The sequence below is a fragment of the Scleropages formosus genome, chromosome 14 (assembly GCF_900964775.1).
Source record: "Scleropages formosus chromosome 14, fSclFor1.1, whole genome shotgun sequence".
NCBI lineage: Eukaryota > Metazoa > Chordata > Actinopteri > Osteoglossiformes > Osteoglossidae > Scleropages > Scleropages formosus.
The window spans coordinates 18,254,334-18,279,654 of NC_041819.1; the positions used below are offsets into that span (position 1 = coordinate 18,254,334).

Consider the following 25,321-nt stretch of genomic DNA (forward strand, 5'->3'; position numbering starts at 1 on the left):
CAGCATCTTTACTATGAACAACTCAGTTGTTACTGATGACACAACATATGCAAATATTTCAAATGTGGTGTAGGTTCTATACTGGCCATCGTACCCATCATGCAACGACCATTACCCTGGTGACCACACTACTCTTGTGGCCTGGTACTTTGGGGGCGGGGGGGACATGACACATATTCAGAAATCTTAATAATGCATCTAAACACTATATTGCCACTTTATTTGTGACTGCAGTAAAATGAAATCTATATTTAAAGTCACTGCGTAAAACCGCTCAATTTACCATTATTATTTCATTATGTTCTGCCAAACTGTGTTACTTGACTTTATTGGCGTCTTATTGCCGGTTGTTTTCCATCTGTTAGACAAATGTTTACATTTGTGGATTGCAGTTGAGACCTTGGGAGATTTGAGACCTGCCATTCTCTCTTCGCCGTATCTAGTTCTCGTTCCCCCTGCGCTCTGTGCTTCGCCCCCGGAGTGCTACCCTGAGGGGGATCCTCCCATGGGCTCGCGCCAGTCCATCCAGAAAGAACACTGGGTTCTCCACCCCCCGCTCCTCCACCCCCCTTCATCCTACTGCCTGGCGGAAAATCGGACATCTTGGTCTTCTGAAATCAATTATCCTGAATAAGAGGCTCAAAATACACTGTTCTGCAGCAGTGTTGATCTTTGCTCTGTTTTGGAAAACCAGCCTTTCTATTTTGCGTTTTCCCATCGCATTTTAACTCGTAACTTGTGGTCCTTCAAAAGTCATATGCTGTGCTGTGCCACTGTTAATCATCTTTTTTCAGCACATGGTGGATTGAGTTAACCGGACTGACTTGGGTGACGATAACATAATGACAATATAAATTGGAAGGAACAGACATCGGTTCATAGTGTTTTTAAGCTGCTTTACTTCCCAGGCCCTTAGTAGTAGGACCCATAATATGTGATATGTAATTTTTTTCTGTGATGATGTCATTGCTTATGATGATGTGATGATGTCACTACCAGTAACACAAAATGACTGGCACAGTGGTGTCAGCATAAATACATGTTCACCTCAGAAGTGCCACCATTCTTCTCTAACAGAAGAGTCTAAAGTTCATGTGAATCAGAAGCCATGAATTCCTTTAAAGAAGGCTTTGTAGATTGACTTTTTTTTCCCTATTGTTGTTCCAGTGACTCAGAACCAAACCTGCAGTCTGTAATGGTTGGGTTTTTCCTGTCAGTAGCCCACTGTATTTTCTTTATATATATATATATATATATTTATTTTTTTTTTCATTCATAGTGCATGATGGGGTGGGGCACGGTGGTGCAGCGGGTTTTGCCAGTGCCTGCTGTGTGACGGGTCTGGGGTTCGAACTCTGATTGGGGTGCCCTGCAGCGGGCTGGCGTCCCATCCAGGGTGTGCCCCCCCCCCAACCTCGGCCTTGCGCCCTGCGTTGCCGCGTAGGCTCTGGGTCGCCGTGACCTCGTTTGGGACAAGCAGTTGTAGACAGTGGTTCTTCCAATATTTTGGCACACTTTTACATTACATTTACATGTATCCATGTAGCAGACACTTTCCTCCAAAGCGACGTACATCTCGCCGAAGATAAAATGTGTGCATTACATAAGCAGAAACTCTAAAGTACAGTTAGTTTATTACTTTCCACCATATGAACCAACGCACATCACACGAGTAGCAGTTCGTTTTCCCTAGGAACCAACAGTACTGATCCTATTATCATTTTCAGCTTTATACGCAGCACATAAACAAAATGTGATGTTGTATATTATGTTTAAATCCGATATGTTCTCTTCGCATGTGTGTTACTTCGAGATGGATTAGGACTTGATATTAAGACCGTGTTTGGCTAGAAGATTTTTCTCCTCTCGCATCTGGGGGTGGGTTTTGTGCTTTTGGAATCTCAGAGACCTCCTGGACTACCACGTACATTTTGAGGAGGCAGTGAGTAATTGAGGTTGGTGTTGTTGGAAGTTAACTTCAGAAGCATTCGTTTTCAGCCTTGCATCTTGGCAGCTTTTCTTTACGGCTTCTGGTGACGGACACTGGAAGTTGATTTTAGTCAAATGTTATTCGGTCCAGTGGCCTGGATTCACATTTTCTTAGCGTGTGACCTTGGGGAAGTCTTGGCAGCTGAGACACAGGTTTTAAGATGTGCTTCACTGTGGGAACATGGAAAGCACCCAACATTTGGAACTTTGAACTTCTTTTCCAAAAAACATGGTGCTTTTAAAGCACAAAAAATAGGTTAAATGTGAGCGGAAAATTACAGATAGTACACATAAGTGACAATGCCTTTTTTGATTTTCACAAAACAAGAAATTAAAAGAACAAGAAAGAATAAAAAAGTGTTTTATTCTTCGAGATCACTTTCAAGATCGTAGCCATGTGACACTTCAACATACAACAAGATATGCTAGGACTGGAGAACCAGTACAAAGGTAATTTTCTCAGTGGTGTTGCTTGCACCTGATATCTAATTTTGTGAAATGCGTTCTCTTCTTCTTTCTCTTTCCATAGCTGTGATGGTTTGGTCTCTGAATTTGTCGGATTTTTTACAGTACCAACGTTTATATTAATTCCAGATCAATCCCTAATGTTCCCTTGTGATTTGTCACCTTAATCCTTATGGAAATTTCTCCAAAACTGACAATATTGAAGTCCACCCAGAGGAAGGGCATTCTGGAATGTAATGTGCACATTCAATGCACTGAATGGCATCCCAGTTGGTCTCAGTAAATCAACTACATTTATTCATGTAGCTAATCCTTTTCTCCAAAAGGAGCTTACAGTGTTAAGCTACTTACAATTATTTACCCCTTTAAACAACTGGGTAATTTTACTGGAGCAATTTAGGGTAAGTACCTTGCTCAGTGGTACTACAGTGGGAGGTGGGATTCAAAGCTGCACCTTTTGGGTCCAAAGGCACCACTTTTACCCACTGTACTACCCACTGTCCTGTGGGTTTTGGGCCTAGGGTCTGTATATGGACTTCAGGGGGTCCATTAAGTAGAGGATTGCTTTGACAGTAACACCGTCTAACTAAATAAAAATGAAGAATAAAATATCACTACACTATTACTATGTAGGGGATGTGGTGGCGCAGTGGGTTGGACCGCAGTCCTGCTCTTTGGTGGGTCTGGGGTTCGAGTCCCGCTTGGGGTGCCTTGCGACGGACTGGCGTCCCGTCCTGGGTGTGTCCCCTTCCCCCTCCGGCCTTACGCCCTGTGTTGCCGGGTAGGCTCCAGTTTCCCGTGACCCCGTGAGGGACAAGCGGTTCTGAAAATGTGTGTGTGTGTGTGTGTGTGTATTACTATGTAACCCTGCGATGGACTTGCATCCCATCCAGAGTTTACCACCCTCAGCTGTGTGCCCAGTGATAACGGGATGGGCTCCAAAACACTACAGTCCTGATCAGGACAAGTGGATAATGAAAATAGGTGGATGGATATTATTATGAAGGACACAATTCTGCATGAAGGAAATCAAGATTTTCTAGATTTATAGATGGGATTTTTTTTACGAGAGGATTATTGGCTTCCATTAAGGAGTCCAAAGCCGAGAAAAGGGTGAGAACCTCTGCTCCAGAAGGTTGTGTGTTTTGCTGAAAATCTCCAGGCAGAATGATTCAGTCAGTAGTGCGGTCTCCCTACTGTCTGGGCTCTGTAATGAGTCGTCTCCCTGGATTTAATAAGTGGGTATGCAGCTATCTGCTGCTGCTGAGTGGTGCAGATGTTCGCTTTGTTTCGCCGGTCATCCACTGCGGGGAGTGAACAGCCACATCAGCTTCCTTATTCCACAGATGACTGATTCAGCCTCGCATTTTCACTTCACTATAAGCAAACAGTGTCTAATTGTTGTAATAGGCCTGGGGCTTTGCCTTTGAGTCTGAATGTCTCAGTGAGTCCTTTTCTCTCAGTGTTGACCCTCAGTACATGCATAGATTGTATCTGTGTGTGTGTGTGTGTGTGTGTGTGTGTGTGTGTGTGTGTGTGTGGGAGAGAGAGAGACAGAGGGAGACTGCTAGTCTGCCTTTTTTTCCATACTTTGTAAATGATCCCATGCTCCAAAGGCAAAAAGAAATTCTCACACTACACACCATTGTGCAAATCATAGTCAAAGTGATGTTTCATTATTCTGCTTATAATATGTCTGCTACAAGATACAGAGAGTCTTCAAATGGTCAAAAAAAAAAAAAAACTTTCTATTCAATTTTGTAATCATTCCATGTAATGCAGACTATAATCTATGTATTTCACATTATATTATCACTGTACAATGCAGCCTTTTTTTTTAAGTATTGCTGATTATCCAAAAATATGAGGTTCGGTCTAACATATGGCTTTTTATTGGCTCAGTGATTTTTCTATTGCTTTTTTTTAAAAAAAGACGTCACCTAAATACTGTTTAATAATAGCAATGCTAACATGCTGAAGTCCACAATAACAAGTCCCCCTTTTTGTTCAAAGATGACAATCAAGTTATAATTGTGACTACTTTTTTTTTTTTTTAATACTGTTGCACTGCGCTGTAACTTGGTCATGCATCCCATGTTTGTCACTCCATGCGACAGCAGTGTATCACTACTATGTTATCTACATACACCATGCATGCGTGGAGAGGCTGGCTGATGTTTTTGTGCGAAGGGTGTGTGTCTCTGCTGAGTGCCGCCGCCACGGAAGGGAGTGGCTAATTTGTTATTTTTATCCAAAGTACACCATTGCATCTGTACCGGACCTTCACCCCATATACCACAGAGCATTCGTGAGAAGGCCTTGTGGCACCCGGCGAATCCAATGACCCAGTCAGTTGCTGCCACCCAATTAACCTGTCCTGCGTGCTTATGAGCTAGTTAATAATTTAAAATTCTCAGTCCTAGTCCTGCAGCACAGCAGGGTGTGAAACATTACCTATCTCTTCTTAAACAGATTACCAAAAAAAAAATAAAAATCTTTGTACTGAGGGCAAAGGCTAAATTCATTATGGAATTAGGGAAATAATTGGCTCAATTAGGGAAAGTAATTAGTTTAGTCAGTGAAATAATTGGTTTAGTCAAGTGCTTAAATGCTCAGGAGAGTGAAAATGTCTGTAAATGCCAATAATCCACAAGAAGGATCTGAACCCCCCAATCTAAAGCAGCCCATCTGGGTGGTGTTCTGGGTTGGAGTGGAGGTGTCTCAACAACCTCAGTCCCTCCATAAGCTGAAGTAAGGGATCATGGGAGGAACGTGGCTTTCGACATCTGCTCTGGTAAGAAACGGTAGCCAGCTGTAGACAAATTTGTCATATCAAGTTTGGCATTCGAACAAGGTAAATTGTGCTATATCTGCCAAATATGAGGTCTTTGTGTCAGTAGTGATGTTAATGTCATGCAATCCCTTAATAACACTGATGGTCTTGTTTTGTGTGCCAAAAAAATAATGTTTTGTTCAATGGCATGGTGGTGCCGTGGGTATTGCTGGTGTTTCACAGTGCCAACGCTATGTGTTTGAGCGTGAATGAAACCCATGTTCAATCTGTGTGGAGTTTGTGTGTTTGCCCCATGTTTGTAAGGGTTTCTGGGACATTTTTTTAAAAGCTAAAATTCTTCTAATTTTACTTAATTCTGTGTCACTGAACCTTATATAGACCTAATAGATGCATAAAGGCATATTGATAGAGATCAAATAGGGACACTGCAGAGCTGTACAGTACACCATATCAACATATGCAATCTTCTTTCGTTTTTTTGAATGTTTAATGATTAGACCTTATCTTACCCTGACACCAGCTCATTTTCATCCAGCTGAACCAGTAACAGTGGATTGTGGATGGATGTCTGGTCACAGAGTAACAGGCAGGAAAAAGCCCCCCAGCTCTCCACACCCTACGGGCCCGCCATCTATCACGAAAATCCTTGATCTAAAATACATACATAAGAGACGGTTAGTTGACCTCTCAGAAATTACGCTCAGTCTTGGATGTGCCAGACGCAACGCGGACCATTACTTGTTTTGTTCAAATGTTATTATGGCAGCCCGGTGCTTCCATGAACAGATTTAAAAGAATGTATTTTTATGTTATACACCTACGGTGGAAGCTCCCAAAATAGGACAAATTTCTAAGGGAACTTCCAGGGTTAGTTTCACTGTGAAACCTAAACTATCAAAAACATCTGTGTGGAATTATGAGGTATAAATGTTTTAGAAGAATTGTCTTGCTTTCTTCATAATGCTCAGCTCATTCTGCAACGACATGACAAAACACTATAATGCATTGTTATATATGCTACTGTTTTTTTCTTTATTAACTTCAGTTAAAAATAGAAAGACATTACAAACACCATTTAACATTTGCAGATGAAACAAGCACAAGACCAACACAAATCAACATACTGTAAATCCAAGATCATACAAAGTTCAGTGAAAAATGAACAAAGCAAACATTAAAGACCAGTTAAAACATCAGATACCAATCATAACAACTTTGCTTCAATTCGTTGAATATGCCGCACAGTACTCACGTTATATATGCTACTAATACCAGAGTGTGCCTTAGAAACATAAGGTGCAAGGCGTCCCATCCAGGGTGTACACTGCCCAGTGCCCAATGAAAATAGTCTCTGAACCCGCATTGTACAGGTGATTACTGATAATGAATGAATGAATGAACTGTTGTAATGTCAACAAACAGTTGTGTGTCTGATTATACTTCTGATTTAAAGAAACTGAAAACAATTATATTTACAGCTACCTCTTAATTTCTTCATTTTAAACATGGATTTATTACTGATTTTTGTTAAACCTATGAAAATCTGCACACTGTTGGCCTTTTTACTTGATAGCTACTGTAATTACTTTTGAAAATGTTTATTTACAGGAATATTTTGAATGCCTTAAGGGGCTAGGCATGTTGCCTGGTGATTAATTCATTCATATAATGCATATTTCAGTGTTGTGCTTTGCCGTGGAACTTTAAAAGTTTGCTTGTCTACAGTACTCATTAGCCACGAACAAGAAAGTGCCATAATACGGATCTGACGTTAAAGCGCAGCTAGAACAAGCCAATAAAAACAAGAAGCTGTCTGCGGTGTTCATCTGTCATATGTGACCACCTGCTAAATTTCTCCTTTTATGTTTGTTGATCTGTTGTGACGAGTTAATTTACAGATCTTTTGTGTACCAACAGAGATCAGGAATACACTACCTGTCACTCCAGCCTGAGAGGTATTAAATATTTAATGTTTTTTTTTTTTTTTTTTTTTTTTTTTGCTTTTCTAGGGGTAACATTGGGATCATATTGTGGCAAGAGTTAAACTATGTTTATTTATTGCTTATTATTTTGGTAATAGTATTCACAAAACAAGTGTTCTTCCATGCAAAAAAAAAAGCCAGGTAGTTTAAATTTCAGAGTTCAAATGTTCTTTTGTGATCAAGTGTCAAACAGAGAAATGGTTTTTTTTTTTTTTTTTTTTTAAAAAAAAAAACACAGTTTTCTGGTACGAATCCAGGTGTTGCCTCATGGTTGCTGCGTCCCTGTCCATGTGCCCTCCCCCTGGGAGCTCCCTTAACCAATCAGCAGTCACGCAAGCATTCACCTGAATATATTTGCATGTGGGGCTTGCCCAGCCGTCGGATTGGCTAGCCCGGCACTTCTGCTTGCAGCCCCCTGTCCAATAGCTGACTGTTCCATGACTCATTGTGAGAGAAGCAAGTTGCTACACCACACTTCTTCTTTTTTATTTCCAACAGCCAGCCATTGCCTCCTTTAATCTTTTATTTTTTCTAAACATTTTATTTAGCATTACGTCAAGAAGGGAGAGCCGCGAGTTATATACTTGGAATACCACATTTTTTTTCCTCCCCCCCTCTCGAATATCCAAGGATTATGTAAAATTATATTTTGTTGCCATTACTTTTCTTGGGATTTGAGTTGTTTGCTTGGAAACAGGTTCCACACCTTTCTGTTGTTTTGGATAGTTGTGACATGAAGACTGGAGTACGTGCTGTAATTTTCTGAGGTTGGTAATCTAACGAGTCTCTTTGAAAGCTGAATTGTTTCTCTGATTGTCTCGTTCTGTGTCAAATAAAAGCACTTGTATTCTTTAAAGTTGCCAATACTTTGCATTTAAATATATAATATTTCATTCTATTCAGACCAGTTCTGGTTTTAGATAAAATTCCCTTTTGATTTGGTATGCAAATTAGTTTAGTTTAGTTTTAGCTGGTATCTAGTTGTTAGGTTGCTTTCCTATGTTAAACTGTCCTGTGATGTAATATTTTGCCTTATACATATCACTTTCAGGGTGTTTTCTTTTTAGAATGACAGATTTGGTGCCGTAAGCGCACATAACAATAAGTCAGCATGAGATTTATATGTATGTATCTATGTAATGGTAATAACATAAAGAGGTGGTACTAAATATAATACACACATGCTTTCATTTTATCAGTGTCACAGTCCAGTAGCTAAGCTCATAAAAAGATTATGAATATATTTATTTGAGCTCAAGTTACCTCTAAAACCAACTTATTTTTTCTAGGGGTTACAGAGCACATGATGCGTTCTGTGTAATATTCGAGCTGAAATATAGGCATGACGCTCTTGACTTTGAGAAATAGCTTGTTTTACTGGAGGGAAGAATCTATGTCATTCAGCAAAAGGCAGTGTCTGAAATGATATTTTTTTATTAGTAAAGGTGGAATTTTTGAGTGTATTACAATTTTAATGGTGATTATAAATCATCTTCTTGGATAAAACAGGTTAATGACTGGTCTTCTGATATCCATCTGAGCAGCAATGATGAAAGCGTGTTTCCTGTTTCACAGAACTTTTTACCACACTTTGTGGCTCCAAACTCAGTGGTTCCTTTTGCAGAGAGTAGAAGAAGAAAAGTTTGAGACTTTGTAGCTTTCTTAAACTTCCAGCATTTCTGGAACTTTGGAATCAGAGGAGGTTTTCCTGTACGCATAGCATAGCACTAAGGAGAAGTGTCCATCACAGCAATACGATGCCAAAAAACAACGCTCCACATTGGTGTCATAGAGATGGGAAGAGGATTTTCGTAAGTGGCTGTGAAGTTGCTGCAATTAGCCACTATATTTCCTTAACTATAATTCAGAGCTACATTTCCTGCTAATTTAGACCTTAAAGTTGACCGTAATCCCAATTCCATGTCACCTTCATTGGCGAGACCCATCAGGTAGCGTTGACGTTGGCACAGGACCATAGTGGACTCATTTCACAGAAATGGCCTCCTTCCATTTTCATGCATTACTTGGTCAATTGTGATGAAAACAACCAAGGCAAGCGTTTACGTCATAGTCGTCCTTGGTGCATGTGACGGTAATTGAGACTCGGTGTACTCAGACCTGTTCCGCAGCAATGTGACCCATAGCCCAGGGTGAGTATCCCAGGTCAAGCATGTCTCAGTACTTCCACAGTCATTCCTGCAGCTGCACATGGGAGTGCCTCTGGTGGGTCTGTCTTTCCAAAATCCAGAAATAGGATAGCCCAGATGCCTCAGGATACCTGTACACATGTAGCTAAATTATTATTAAGTTGTGGGTCTTTGGAGGTGGAGAGCAAGAGATATTGGACTTGAGCATATACTAGGTGGCTCTACTGAGGGTTTTTTTTTTTTGGATTTTACTGTAGATTACTTGGGGGCGCAGTAGGTTGGACCGGGTCCTGCTCTCCGGTGGGTCTGGGGTTCGAGTCCCGCTTGGGGTGCCTTGCGACGGACTGGCGTCCCGTCCTGGGTGTGTCCCCCTCCCCCTCTGGCCTTTCGCCCTGTGTTGTCGGGTAGGCTCCGGTTCCCCGCGACCCCGTATGGGACAAGCGTTTCAGAAAGTGTGTGTGGATTACTTTTTAACCTCTTTAGGTTTCTATTTTCAGATGATGCTAAAGGTCAGAATAATAAAAAAAAAAAAAAAAGACTTGAAACATGAGAAACTTTCTGACTGCTTTTTATTCCTCCAGTCACTGCCAACCATAGGGAGTTCCGGATGTCCATGTTGTGTACCTGAACTTTTTTTTTTTTTTTTTTTTTTTTTAAACCCAATAAATGGAGTCACAAGGGCTGTTTCTCTTGTCATTCTTAGTAGAAGCGTTTAGCCTTCGGCGGCTTTCTGTTAACTGATCTCGCCTCAGTCCCCCTCTGGCCTGAACACTTGCATGCCACTCACAACCACCTCTGTATCCGAACACCCCCCAAACACACAGATGCACACGCACCCTCCCTTCTCTTGCAAATGCTCTGCACATCTGCTTAACAGCATAGTGGTTTGCTTTTTCTGTCTCCCAGCATCTCAGAGTTGTCTCTCTGTCTTTTTGTCTGTCTCTCTCATGCTCTGTATCTCTGCAGAAGTGCTGAATTATTGATACAGACAGTGAAAGGGGGTGATTCAGGGCACAGGGTGGGGGGCTGATCCAGGGGGCTAAGGTCTTCTTTGTGTGTCTTTCTCCGTCAGCACAAAGCCCCCAGTGTGGCGGCCCCTTGGCGCACGCGGAGACGGCCAGTCAGGGCTCCTGGCGAGGACCCAAAACATGCTCTGGAGAGCTGGGAAGCCCTCTGTTAGAGAGTTAAACCTGAACAATGGACCTATGTTACTTTTAAGGCTCGAACCTTTCGCGTTGGCATGCCTCTTTCCACCCCCAAGTAAACACAACACATAGTCTATGTACACACAAGTATATAGGCACGTAATATAGTTGTATGCATGTAATAATGCATAATAAGACAGCGGTTTTGGATGGGCAGCACGGTGGCACAGCGAGTAGCGCTGCTGTCTCACAGCGCCTGGGTGGTGCGAGAGGACATCGGTTTGATCCCTGCTCATTCTGTGTGGAGTCTGCGTGTTCTCCCCGTGTCTGGGTGGGTTTCTTCTGGGTGCTCTGGTTTCCTCCCACAGTCCAAAGACATGCTGTTCCCAATAATGAGTGAGTGACACAGAGAGAGTGTGTTTCACTGATGTATGGATGAGTGACCTAGTGTATCTAGCAGTGCAAGTCACCTTGGTTAATAAGGTGTGTCGGCTGATAACACCACATAGTTTTTGTTCGAAGCTACTTTAGAGAAAACTGCTAAATAAATACATGTAAATATAGTTGAACAGAATCTATGTCCTCATAGAATGTGGCTGCGCTGCATTTTTGTTTTTTTGGGGGGAACATTCATAGGTGGCTTTTGTGGTTTGCTGCAATAGCCTGCTGCTCATGTTCAAAATTAGTTGCTAGACTACATGTATGAACTGTATGTTCTCCATTTGAAAAAAGAAGTTACTCACACACAAGTAAGCGAAGAGCTGGTAGTCGATTGTCTGAATGTGAATTTTGCTGAAAACATTTGCATTGCATTTTCATGCTGGTCACTATTTCCATGAGACGACATAACTCGAACTTCCCTGATCGCAGCTGTCCCGCCTTAGCAAACAAGCTTAGACTGGTGGGCCATTGTTCTGACGTACAAAGGGACACGGAGTCTCCACTCCAGAGTGACTGAAGGCTGATGTGATTTCTCCCCCCCATTCCTACACCTGGAAAATAGCAATATTAACAATCTTTGGAAAGGATGCTAGGGGCTTCTTGCCGAAAGTTGCAATGCTGGCAGCAGCAGATTTTCAGAGGTTCCAAGATTCTTACGTTTATGGCTTGAGGTTTTCTCAAGAATTTCTGAAGAGTTTTTAAGGGATGTGACACTACAGGCTTGGGGAAAAAAAAGCCTTACAATCTATGATGATAGCTTAGAGCAAAAAAATTTGTTGATGTTTTGCTTACTGGTCAAGCATGTTTATTTAATGTATTGAAGCTATATTATATTGTATTCCTGGCGAGCTAACTATGGGCAAACAGGTTTTCACTTCAACCTTCCAACATTTTTTTTTTTTTTTTCTCCCTCCCTCCCCCCCCCTCCATAATAGAACACTATAGTTGCATCAGTTTCAGTGAAATGGATATAAACAGATTTAACCAACAAGGAAAATTAACCTGTAATTGTACAAAGTGGGGCACTTCTAGGAGCTAGATGCTGAAAAGACCATTTATTAACCTTGTACAATCTCAGATGTAACTTTATTTCTGTCTTGAGTTACTCTATCTGCATTCACACAGTTAATGTCTTCATGCTTTCATGCTATAGCACTCATAATATAATGGAAGTAGGCAGGATGACATTGAACAAGCAAACACGCACATTCCTGAACACACCTACACTGCCCACGCACAAAGATCACTGTTCCTGTTGTGAGTCACTAGATGATGCTTTGGATAACAAGCACGGCCATCCCAGTCATGCAACATGATCTCTGGTCATGTGAAATGATGTATGATGGTGTATATCCTTCAGCTGCTAATAAGAGTTGTGACCCCCCCATTATACTTGTCCCACAGGGTGTAGAGGGTGGATGTATTTTTTGTTCTTCCAGGCTGTAGAGAGTAAAAAAATTATCTTGCGCCCAGTATAGTATAATTTATATGGACTGAGTTTACACCTTCTTGCGATATTGCTCTAAGGTTGCGCAACTTCTGGAAGGCTCTGATTGGCTGCTTTGAGGTAGAGGGCAGGACAACTGGAGAAGTGGGTTGGTGGTGTAAAGGTCAAAATGGTGGCTGTGATGATAAACCTTTGGCTTAACCCACTTAATTAACTGTATAAAAATGGGTGGTGTACATTTTCTGCAAATTATATGTGGTATTATGGTTTCTTCCCCCCCGTCCCAGCCCTTTGTTTCTTCATTTTATTCTATAAATGGATATTAGATTCTGCATTCTGACAATAGTTTCGGACATAAAAAAATATACAGTAAATAACAATCTCTCGTGTTTAGCAGAGTAAGATTAAAGGCTAAGTATAAAAGCTTATACTGAAAATTGTTGGCGATTTTGTAAATAAGCTTTTGGCATCAGATCCTTTTTTGACGCAAGTGGAAATCTGTTATAGATATGACGAGTTTCTCTGGAGGTTACGGAAACACGTGCTTTGCTTGGCAGGAGCCCGGATGGTGTGACGCGTGGGCCAATTTCACTTCAGCCTGTTGTCAAGGGAAGGCTTCCTGTTGCCGGCTAAGTGAATGTGTGAATGTGAGCTCAGCACAGGTGCCATGTGCCTGCGCTCCGCCGTACGTTGAAACGTAACGGTGAAATAACTGCTGTAGATGGACCCGCGAGACGACACACTGATACTAAATCTCTAAATCTGAAATCTCTATCAGCCGGATGCCGGCATGGGGCACCGGGGTGAGCCCCATGGCACATATTATTTCCTGTTTTGTGCTGGCATGCTGCTCAGTGACGCTGCCAACCTCAGCGGCCGTTATGCTTAGCAGGAGTAAATATGCTCCTTTCCCATTAGCATTTTAGTTCTGGGCGTTACTTCTCACCTTTCTTAAAAATCTGCAGCAACTGTGTTTACAGTGAGTACATTAAGAGGTAAGAGCTCGTAGCAACTGTGTAGTTCTTCCCCTCCTCCATATTGCTGGCTGCCCCCACCCCCTGCACCCGCACTGATGGAGGCACTCGGTTGGGCAGCTTTCCCCCAGTCGGGCTGAGTTAATGAGCCCTTGATGAGCCCTGGTGCATTCCTCCGCCCAACGTCTAGACAGAACTGCACCCGCGTGGCTCCGCTCTTGGGCGAGCCCCTCTGCCATACCCCCATGGGGATGCTGGGACAGCCGGCGGGAGCACAAGCTGAAAGGAGCAAGTTGACAGGTGTATGTTCTTCAGGTTTTGAATGGTGGGCCGAACTGTCCATACCACCTGCAGGCGTTCTGGTCCAGCCGCTCGCTTCGAGAATGTGGAGCTTGAGCTGACTGCATGCCGTGTTGAGCGCTCCATTGAAAGTAGCTGATGTGAGGTGGGAATTGCTGTATTGGAGCTTTTGCCCTGAGCCTCAAATTCATACCAAGAGGTCAGATCAATGAAAGGGTGAGTCATAGTGAAATTTCACACTGTGGTTGTCTTGAGGCTGCTTTAAAAATTGCTTTTATAAGGACTAAACTCTTTGCTGAGCAAAGAGAAATCCAAGTATATCAGTAGGGATTCTCGCAGAGTAGAAACCATGACAATAAGATGGAGATTTTGGATGGAAAGACAGTATCCAATCTACTTAATGAATATGCTCACTTTTACACTTTCACCCAGATATTCACTTTTATTAAATTTATGGAATTGTTTGCAACCAACAAAAACCTAGGCCTCAAAAAATGCATCCTGCCCCCACCAAATTGAAAGGGTTCAAATTTTTTCAAAGACCACATGATGTTGGGGCAGCTGGTAGCATAGTGATTAGAACTGCTGCCTTTATACCTGTAGCAAATAAGTTTGAGTCTCTCCTCTAGCTGTAGTACCTTTGAGCAAGGCATTTACCCTAAATTGCTTTAGTAAAAATTACCCAGCTGTAAATAGGTAAATAATTGTGAAGTAGTTTAACAGGGTCTGTCAAGTTACTTCGGAGAAAAAGCCTCAGCTAAATGAATAACTGTAAATGGTGTGTTTCTGCATCTTTTAGCATCACAGCTCCATAAAGCATATCAGTGTATGATAACTATTTTTATTTCACGTTTAAGTGTAATATGTCTGTTCATGCCCCAGCTAGCCCATATGATCAATGGTTTATGTGATAAATCTACTTCCTGTCTTGTTTTTAAAGGTTACATGTTGCTAGCAAGCTTGCACAAACAACACCACACTGACGGTCTGGCAAAAAATTTGAGCTGCACATTTCTTTTCCCCCCATTTTGTATTGTGCTATGATGCGCCTGCAATGGACTGGTGTCCCATCCGTGGTATTCCCTGCCTACCCTGGTGCCCTGTGTTTCCTAGATCGACTTCAGACGAACATGACCCTGAACTGGACAAGCGGTTATTCATCATGAGTGAGCAAGCGGTTACACATTTTGTGACACCTATTTATTTGACATGTCTTGCACAGGAGCTCCAGTTAAATCATAGTGAGGTTATTTTTAAGCATGTAGAGAAGGTAATTTTTGTATGTCCTATACCTATTGTTTTCGGTCTTGCTGTGGCATTTTATGAACTCGTTTCATAAAGGGAAGATGTCATAAATTTACTTTACTGACTGATATCTCTACATTACACTGCTGAACTTAAGGATACACCCTATTCTCCAAAGGTCCGACGGCAAAAAAAAAAACACATGAAATTTGTACATTTTGGTGTCACCTGTTGCCCAAAAATGACTTGCTGTAGGCTACATGTGATGAGATGAAGCTATCATGGTAAGGTGGAGAATTGTCTTTGTCAGACAAGCTTTTATACTGTCGGTTAGTTTGGCCACCGAAACACAATCTTCTCCATCAGCGGTGGACTGAAATGGGTGCCTCCGATCTGTTTGTTCAGCAATATAAATATGAAAGCCATATCACTAACACCCCTCGTCCACTGCGCACCCGCTTCCCTGAAAGGCCGTTCCCTGGCAACGACCGCTCCTCATTTGCCTGTTGTTTGCATGTTGTAAATGCTCCCACATTTCCGCGTACAGGAGAGGATGCCATGTCCGGCGCCGTGTTTGAGTTAGTGTTGCGTTGCTTTTTGAGATTAAGCTGTTGTCTTCAGAGCACAAAGCCCCATTTACCAGTTGCTCCACGAACAAAGAGGAAATCCAAAGTTCCAGGTGTCTTGTTTGTTTATTGCTTGCTACATGCCATTATTTCACAAACACCTTGGCAATAGGGCTATTAACGTACTGCAGGTTACACCACTCACGATGTGTTCAGGTGTAAGGCAAGAAATGCGTGACCTCATCAAATGGCCAAAATCAGAATTTAGGCTAGTTTTCTATTGCTAAGCTGCAGCATCAAAAAAAATAACATTATTTTCCTCTGTTGGCGCACTGTTTATGCATGTTGCTGCCTACCTTGTTTGTGCAAGAGGCATACTGTTTGATTGGGAAGTAGACATTTTGAACCGATTAGAACGTTACATTTATGTCCTATAGTATTTGCAGTATTAACAGTTTAGAACATGTTGAATTTTAAAGTCTGTTGCAGTTTTTGTGGAATGTTTTTGTCTTTACAGCCCAGTTTTTGTGGCTGAGAGGTTTATTGGGGCCTTGCTATTCAAAAGCTTCCTCTGTTAAACCAAAGACCAAACTTGATAAACACAGTAAAGTAACGGGCTCCTCAAATATTTACTTTCCATCTCTCCATTATCTTTCCACAACTGGATCTGTTTCATTTTTAGGGTTGCAAGAGTGCCCGAGGTGTCCTCCATCTTTAAAAGAACGGTCTTTTCTCAAATATCGTGAAGAGCATTTTCTGCTCTTCGAAACATGATTTGGTCCTCTTTGCTTTAAAAGGTGAAATGTCCAGGAAATGGATGCTTGAGATAGGGAGAACCAATCTTGTCTCTCCATCGCTCTGTGAGGCTCACGTTGACATACTGGCCTCAGCATGGAAGAGCCTAGCAGGACTTGTGAAAAGCTTGATGTTTTTGTCGACAGGCGGTCATTTGTACCATCATTTCCTGTGTGGCCTCCCTCTTCTCATTCTGCCGAGTTTCCTCTTTGCAGGGCTCAGAATTATTTATTTTTTTTTTTGTTTGGTTGTCCACTGGATAGTCACATTTCAAATTTTCCTGCTTTACCAAATTTTACACCTGTCAAATTATGGAACATATCAGAAGGGCAAAGGTAAGCACTGTAAATGACTAGGTTTAAAATATCCTTGTAAATTTCAGTAAAAGTGAGGCAATGAAGTCTTCATTTGAAAGGAAGCATATTTACAAAAAATGTCCAACCTAGACAAATTGCCATGCTTTTGGAGCTGTTTTGCTCAGTTTTTTGACAAATTTGGGCACCTTCCACAGAGGATTTCAAAATCAAAATGGAGGTGATGCAATTAGTGACATCACAAGGTTCCTTTATTACGATGGCGGTTGCCACTGCAAAACATTTTTTGATATTTTATCTCAATTTATTATCCACTTGCCTATCGAACAGGTGCATAATGTGTTCAGCTATGCACATTTAAGTAAATTACCTGTCCCAGTCAGTTGAACAGCCTTTAACATGGAGCTCTGCTATGCATACCAGAAATGAAGTGGAATCACTGGATCTCGTTTTCTTTTTCGGGTGTTTGTGGTGACATTGCATATTGAGATCTAGTTGAGTGTTACTTGATAAATGGTCACAGCAACAAACAGCCATGGAGTCACCCTGCATTTTCCATTGATTTGACAAACAAGCTGATCTGGTTCCTTTGCAGTTTTAAGCTGTGAAAAAGCAGATTACTGCAAACCAGCAACCAATTTAATTTTCTGTAGCATGGTTTGTGGCCCACAGTCATTGTTACTCCAAGCTAATCAATAACCAGTGTCTTTTAATCATATTGTTAAATGTTGTTGAATACATAGATGGATTGCCTCCAGAATCTTAAATCCTTTTCTTGTGTCCTTAGTCTAAGGCTTATGTCCATTATCCAGGTGTGATTGAGTGCATCCATCCATCCATCCATCCATCCATCCATCCATCCATCCATCCATCTATCCATTGAGGTTATCCTCTTAATCTTTTTTTTTCCTGCTCTTACAAGCATCACAGTCTCTGTTGGAGAATCCAGTCCTCATCTTGATATCGCCAACATTTGATAATCCCATCATTAGTCTCATTCTCATTAAACAGAGAATACTTTTGTACTTCTGAGTGTTTTGGTTTCTTACTGTTGATTTGCTACTCTTTGCAATGTTATAACAGCTGTGCTTTGTTTTACGTTACGAAAGTAGAGCCAGGAAGAATCCCAGTGCCAGATTACTGGCCACTAGCCGTTGCACTAAAGTACACAGAGATTCTGTGACATTTAAATACACATGTAGTGTGTTACTTATATCATATTGCCCAGTTGGGTATGGAAGACTGACAGTCAGTTTTCAGTGGCAAAATGCCTTCTTTTTGCGTTAAGGCCCATTCGGCTGTAATGGGTGGTCTTGTTCTGCACATTTCATTGTTTGTTTGTGGACATAATGGTTGCATTGCAAAGTGTGAAACGACTGCTTTCTGTGAAAGTATTTTTTGAAAATGCCACAAATGTCAGTTTTCGGTTGCGGTTGTTTTGTAACATACAGCATGCAAACTTATTACACTGCTGTAGTTCTAAGTTCTATATATATGATGTTGGAGTGGGGGGGTAGGGGCTGGGTTGAAAGTCAGACACATTGTGACCAGACTGGCTTTTTGTGTCGAAGGTATTAATTGAAATTTGGTGACAACACAGTTGAGCTGGTTTAGTGATGCCTGAACAGAGAACAAGAATACCAGTTTTTTTATGGAAGGGCTTTCATTCTCAGACCTGTAAGCGTTCGTTTACTCCATTCACAGACGGACTTTAGAGCTTGTGTTTTAGGCCACAATCACGTAAGATGAGTCCTTCAGTTAAAATTCGTGAAATTTCCTCCTTCGGTGAAATGTGGCGTATAAAGAAATGTAGTGAGTATGCTGAAGTGAGATTGCTGGATCCAAGGCCGTGAGCCTGGAACCTTTTGCTGAAGTTTGCTGTGACGTCTTTTTTTTTTTTTTTTTTTTTTTTTTTTTTTTCCTTTTTTTCTTCCCAGCTGTTCCGTGCTGGAACCTGTTATCGGCAGTAGGGGGCTGGGAGACCCGTTTGTCTGCTCACGACAAGCCAAGACAATGGGGGCTTTTGGGCGGAGGCAGTTTGCAGCTTCAGTTTGCCGTCACCTGTGTATTTTTTTTTTTTTTTTTCTTTCTGTATGCGTGTGCCTGCCTGTGATGTGTGTGGGTGTGTGTTTAAATCAGAGACAGACTTCTGTTTCTTGATTCACAGGAACTGAAATACTTTGCGTGATGTTTCAAAAGTGAGGGTAGCTGGGGCCGATGCAAATAAATTTAAACAAAGGGGTTCTAAGGATAATTTCTGCCCGGTTTTATTACTAGGGCTGATCTGTGCCTCGTCTGTGACGGCAAGGTTAACAGATGGCAGATTCAGCCACAGCGAACTGTGCAATGTTTCTTTTCATTGGCTTTGCCCTGCGTGTAGGCCACTGAAATTACTCGGAATGTCCTCAGGACAAGGTATGTTTTCATTTTCCAGTCTGGTCTTGTACCTGGCACTTAACACAGCAGCCAAAATAACCCAAATGTCCTCAAATCAAACTATTTCAGGGAGAAAAATTTTCTCAGGAAGAAATGATAAGGTTAATAGCGAGACTATTACTTGGTTTGTTTTGTAGTATATGTCTGCGTTTGCCTGCCTGCATTATGGTGACCCTTTTGCAGTGGTGCAGCAGTTTCATACAGGCGAAACGGATGTCTTGGAAGCATGATATGCACTACATCGCATCGTCGTCGGCACAGGCTGCACACATCTTGTTTGCACCAAGTAGATTAATGTTGTTTTTTTAAGTATCGTTTATTTATGAATTTGGTAATATGTTTCAGAAAGCAACATTTCACAGCTCATTGTCAGTAGCATGTCAAGCTCTAATTGAGGCTCAGAACAGGTGACCTTCAACCTGCTGTGCGGCTGACCTATTTTACATCCTACGTGCTGAGGAAAGCCTCCAGTTCTTGTTCTGTTCTGAAAAGTAATGCAGTTGAAGCAGACCCTGCAGCAGCAATAATAATAAAAAATAATAATAAATCTAGGAGTGCGAACCTTGACTGTTTAGAATAGTCATAGAATAATTAAGGTAATCAGAAGTCTTAAGTGCCCTGCCTTGAGGGCAGCATTTCTCATGACCTGCTCTATCATCATCATCATCTTCATTCATTTCCTCATCGCTAACCAGCAACTGTCCAGTGGAGGATCATGGTGTTAGTCTATCCCAGAAACATAGGCCATGTGGCAGAGAGCACATTGGATGGTTTGTCAGTCTACTGCATGGCGACCACACACACATTCCCATGCAGACATAGGGAGAACATGCAGTCTGTCCATACAGATTCAAATCCTTGGTTGCACCCCTAACCCAGGGCCTGTGAGGCATCTGTGCTACCCTCTGTGCCACCATCTGCTCTCATACCTCACACACACAATCAGTTGGTTAGTGCCGTGAAGGCCGTGACATCTGGTGACCTAACTGAGCAAGGTAGGAGCTTAGCTGTGGGATGATGCAGAGTAAGAATGTATGTGTGGAGAGGAGTGAGTTTCCACTGTCACCCTCAAAGAGAACAGTGGGCTTGGCTGTGGTCTAACAGTCAGGAAGCAGCTCAGCCCCATCATACAGCGACGCACTTCCTGCCGCCTTAGGGTCCATGGGTCAGTTTCTCACTGCTTTTTCTGGCACGCTTTTTTTTTATTTTTTTTTTTTTCTTCAGACCTCATGTTCTTTCTTTCTTCCTGCTGTCAGCAGGCTTGGCACACAACATGTGCTTTGCACTGATAAGACCGAATTAAGATTCTGTACAAAAGAATGGAACACTAGCATTTTTAGACATGATCTCTTTTCAAACTTATGTTTTCCATCAAGCATACTTTTATCTGAGACCTTCCTCCTGGTCAGTTTATGCTTTCTTTGCTAAGATGCAATGATTTGGCCATTTATACAGCTGGGTAATGTAGGCTGGATCAATTTAGGGTAAGTACCTTGATCAGGATGGGGTGCGGTGGCGCAGTGGGTTGGACCACAGTCCTCCTCTCTGGTGGGTCTGGGGTTCGAGTCCCACTTGGGGTGCCTTGCGACGGACTGGCGTCCCGTCCTGGGTGTGTCCCCTCCCCCTCCGGCCTTACGCCCTGTGTTGCCGGGTAGGCTCCGGTTCCCCGTGACCCCGTATGGGATGAGCGGTTCTGAAAGTGTGTGTGTGTGTGTGTGTGTGTGTGTGTGTGTGTGTGTGTGTACCTTGATCAGAGGTACTATAGCAGGAACTATGAATCAAACCCAGGTCTTTTTTTCTTTACATTGTGATGTGACAGCCATGTCGACTACACCACCTGCAGCCCCACAGATCAAGACCTTAAGCAATACAGTTCAATCGTGATTTGTCTTTTGGTATCTTTTTGAGTTTTTGGTCTTGTTTTCTTACTTAGTCTTTATTATATAATATAATTCTCAACTGGAGGCATTGAGCATGGAATCGGCTATAGATACTGGATGAGGCTCTGGACCTGAACTGTATGGGCTTATAGGCTCAAATCTAGACTGAAGTGATCATCTTTGCTACTTTGAGGATCTGAAGTTGACATTTTGCTTTAGCACGACTGGAAGATGCTGTACAGTTTCCCAGCTGGGGGGCATTCGTTCCTCATGTTGGCTTTCTTTCCCAGATCAGTGTGTGTAGTACTCTGAATAAGACAGCGTAGAGCTGGAAAAGCATTAAAATGTAGTTTTGGGTGTCCTCTGGAAACTGCAGCAGAGCTTCTTGCCTCGCCTCTTCGTGTTTCTGGAACAAGTCAAGCCACAGAGCGCAACGGCACACGTCATCGTGGGTTTGTGCTTGTCTCTTTGTGTCCCAGCAAACAGACACACGCACTCACCACACTAAACACTATTTGTTGGGCAGCTGTGTGCGATTAGCACGCGCCCCTGGCACTTTTATTCACTGAGCGGATATTTACGAAGGACTGCCTAAAAATGTTCCTCCCCGGCACTGTGGAACCCAAGTCATGTGAGGAGTTTTTTGTGTCATGTCTTGTTTGCGTGTTGGTGGCTTTGCGAGTCACGCTGTCGCAATAGGAGGCCTTGCAGGCCGACGTTGGGGAGCTGATTTACATGGCAGTTGAGTGACCTAAAAAGTAAGCCTAATGTCCCAATTGAGTTCCGTTTTTTTTTTTTTCTTTCTCAAAGCCGAGACCAAGCAGGATTCTACTGCTTTGTGTTTTAACTGCTTTGTTTGTTCTGCTAAAGTGATAAACAGTTAGGAAGTGCACTGCTGTCTTGGAGGATTTATACGATACATAAAACATATTATAAAAATGTGCGGATTGTGTCTGTGTGTGTCTATTGCATATATACACACACATATGTAAACCTTTTTCTTAAAAAATCTCCAGTAAAAACTTGTAAATAAAAGTAAAATTTTTATAAGGGAATGTTCCACTTATACAGTAATGCCATGCTATGAGTACAATGGGATTGGGATGAGTTGTGTAGCAATACTGTTGGATTTCCTTTTTTTTTTTTTTTTTTTTTTTTTTAATTTTCACTCAATTTTTATATTAAGAAAACGATCTTGGAAAAAACCATACCCCTGTTTATTTGTGTGGTTTTTTTTTTTTTCTTCCCTCTCTCTGAAGGAATCGGCTTTCTCCAGATCCTTTAAAGGGGCGTAAGGCCAACTTAAGCTTAAGAACCTCTTCTTTACATGAATGAATAATCCAGTTGTTAAGAGTAAGCAGCCAAACATTAAAATAACTCTGAGCTGAGTTTCATTATCGAGGGAGAAGTAGAAAGGACGTGTTCATCATCACATCGTTTGGGAGTTCTTTAGCCCCGTTTCATATTTAAGAAACCCAAAAATGTATGAATTAAGGAAATGCGGCCGTAGTTCTTTTTGTGTTGTTGCATGACCTTGATGTGCGCTGTGGCCTTACTGAGATGTATTACGGCTGCTGTGCCGCACGTTTGCTGCTCTTTCTCTCGTACTCATTTGCCTGTGTGGTTGCCGTTCTTGAAAATGACACAAACTCTATCGGCGACCTGAAGTTTAAGGTGAAGAGAAGCTCACCTAACCTGCTACTCTTCTAGCAAAGGAGTGGGAAACTACAGGTGCAGAAAAAACATTGAGTGAATTTATGCAGTTAAGGTTACTGTATCAAAGGTTTCTAAGCAGTCTGAACATTTGAATAGGCAAAGTACAATATTTATGGCTATAAAAACAGTTAATATGGATCACATTTACAGGTTTTTTTCCTTTATTAGGACTTTTTAAATATATTTATATACTTTATGAGCTGTATCATGTTTTCCTGGGTTGCTGGCAGAGCAGTGGGAGAGATGGCTTCTTCTTTACTGTATCTGCTAATTTTCAGCCTTTATTATCCCCAGTTGTCCACTTAATCTTTATCTGGTGCAGAGATGTGATTATTAATTCAGGAATGACTCTGGCCTTTACGTTATTGATCATTACCGTTCATATACAGCTCGTCTTAGGCCCATAGGCTGCGATGCTCCTTTAAGAGCTGTCAGTGAAGTCTGCTAATATTCATTTAACCTCAGTCCATCTTTATATAGCGCCTTTCAGAGCGCAGCAGCCACAGAAGACTTAAAACTGACAAAAGTTTTGTGGAACCTTTCGTCACTTTTAGAGGCGAAATGTGTCTGTAGCCTTTTTAAGGTCAACAGGGGTAAGTGCCGACTTAATGAACAGTGAACTAATATATTCCAGTTCAACATGTCAGACAAAATGAGCAGCAGACATAAAACTGAGAATCTTGTGGGCAACATATAATAGAAAACTGATGAACATGCTAATGCAAGTCCAAATATGTGCTATAAACCTCTGTGTAGGGGACTTGATTCACGCGCTGCATCCCTGTAACTTTCCGCTCTGAAGTTGTAGTAATTTTGGACATCGGGTCTTATGTTGCAGTTTGGAGATAAATAGGAATGCTGCTGCCCTGTCAACTTTGACAGCTAAAATTACAATGTATTCTCATATTTTAAGACTGGTAATGTTTGAAGTTGCACAAAACTGTTGTCTTTACTGATTGTTTTTTTTTTTTTCTTTCTTTCTTTTTCTCACTGTCTCATTGCCCAGTAGGACTTGGGCTCCGTTTTCAGGGAAAAAAGAATCTGCTCCCATCCAAGGCCGTAATCCAGTGACGCCCGGGTCCTGCGCCTCCCGCTTCAGCTGCCGATCACGACCTCGTTTGCTCAGACAGACAGGCCGTGGTGCGTCGAGTGGAACTCCCCCATCCCCCAACCCACCCTGCCCCCTCCTCGGTTTTTGAGACTGCAAAGCCACGGAGTTCTGCTTTTGACAGTTTCCTGTTCTGTGGCGAGGTACTGGAGGGGAGGGGTGCTCTCCCTGGCCCTGTCGCCATGACAACAGCAGTCCAAGGGAACGAACTGGTGTTCGAGTTTGCCAGCAATGGGATGGATGAAATGAACCAGGTACGGCGGCCTCTTGGCGAAAATCACTTATATCCAGGATGAATTCAGTGTGAATATGAGGAAGAGGTTGGGAAGGTTAAATACTCAGGTGTTTGGGTTTTGTTATTTTTTACTATGGTGTTTACAGTATTTTACGATGAAACTTGAATAGTTAAGAAGAACCTTCTCCTTCGCTTCATCTTGCTTAACTTTGTTTCCATGTAATCTCGAGACTTAAGTGTCAACTGAGACTATTAGTTCTTTACCTGGAGCCTGTGGGCCCCTCGGGGGTCTGTGGGAGGGCTTCAGGGGGTGCATGAAGTGCAGGTGTACCTACAAAATAACCCTGTCTAACTGAATAAAAATTTAAAAAATAAAACATGACTTATTACAATTTACGATTAATAAAATGTGAGGATGATAAAGTTTTAGTGTGATATATTCTCTGAGTTTATTTATGGATGTTTTTCTTGGAGGGATTCCTTCGTTTTCATCGGGCTCTTGAAAGGGCCTGTGGCTTAGAAAAGATCGGGAGTCTCTGCTCCAAGAGAAGGGACAGTAATGATTAAAGAACTATACAGATGAAGTCATTTGAAGGTTATTGGTTTTGAAATATTGAAGAGCTATACATGTTGGAAACAAGCTTGGAATGGATGTAAAGAATGTTATATGCAGTTAGCTTTTAATCTTTCTCAAATAGGAGGTTGTTTTATGAGCAATACTGATCCAGCAGGTGATGTAGTGGTTAGAGCGGCTGGAAAGTCCTGGATGGAGTCCCGTGTCCTGCTATAGTACCTTTGATCACGGTACTTACCAGAGTTGTTGCAGTAAAATTTACCCAACTGTATAAATGGGTAAATATTGCTAAGTGGCTTAATATTAAAACTTAATATTGCAACTTGCTTTCGATAAAGGCATCTGGCGAGAGAGTGAATGTGTATTTTTTGAAGGTGCATTTGATTTTGTGTGGCCACAATCTCATACAGCAGGCTGAGTAGTTGATTCTAGCTCGACAGGTTCTCCTTGGCCCATCGGAGCCCTTTCAGGCCATACTGGACTAACCCGTTGGCAACAATGTGGTGACAATAGCAGTACCTGCCAGGGCGTCTTTTATTGTGTTGAAATCTTTTGTCTTTGCAGGATGCACAAAGTACTAAAAAGTGCATGTTGAGAAGAGGCCAAATATAGTGCTTCCAATAATATTTTGGGTTCTAGCTAGCAATTTGAGTCAGTAAGAAAGGCCACTACAGGCCTATTTTGCACATGTTGCCGAAACCACTGCATTACCGGACTTCCTTGACTTCTGATATAGTGATAAGTCTTCATGAATTAGAGATTTTCTGT

The 25,321-nt window shown here is 41.9% G+C and overlaps 1 protein-coding gene across 10 annotated transcripts in view; it reads left to right on the forward strand.

Annotated features, from left to right (window-relative positions):
* Positions 1 to 25,321, forward strand: part of LOC108931014 (ETS-related transcription factor Elf-1-like) — a 36,072-nt gene that overhangs the window by 587 nt on the left and 10,164 nt on the right. For 2 of the 10 annotated variants that reach the window (XM_029257875.1, XM_029257876.1), the window contains exons 1-2: positions 7,474 to 7,997; positions 23,646 to 23,998. In XM_029257875.1, coding sequence (XP_029113708.1) covers positions 23,927 to 23,998 — 72 coding nt within the window. In that variant the 5' untranslated portion in view covers positions 7,474 to 7,997; positions 23,646 to 23,926. Of the gene's footprint in view, positions 1 to 7,473; positions 7,998 to 18,895; positions 19,020 to 21,318; positions 21,552 to 21,593; positions 21,679 to 23,642; positions 23,999 to 25,321 lie in introns of those variants that run through there. The other 8 variants (XM_029257877.1, XM_029257884.1, XM_029257882.1 and 5 more) reach the window with 8 other exon arrangements.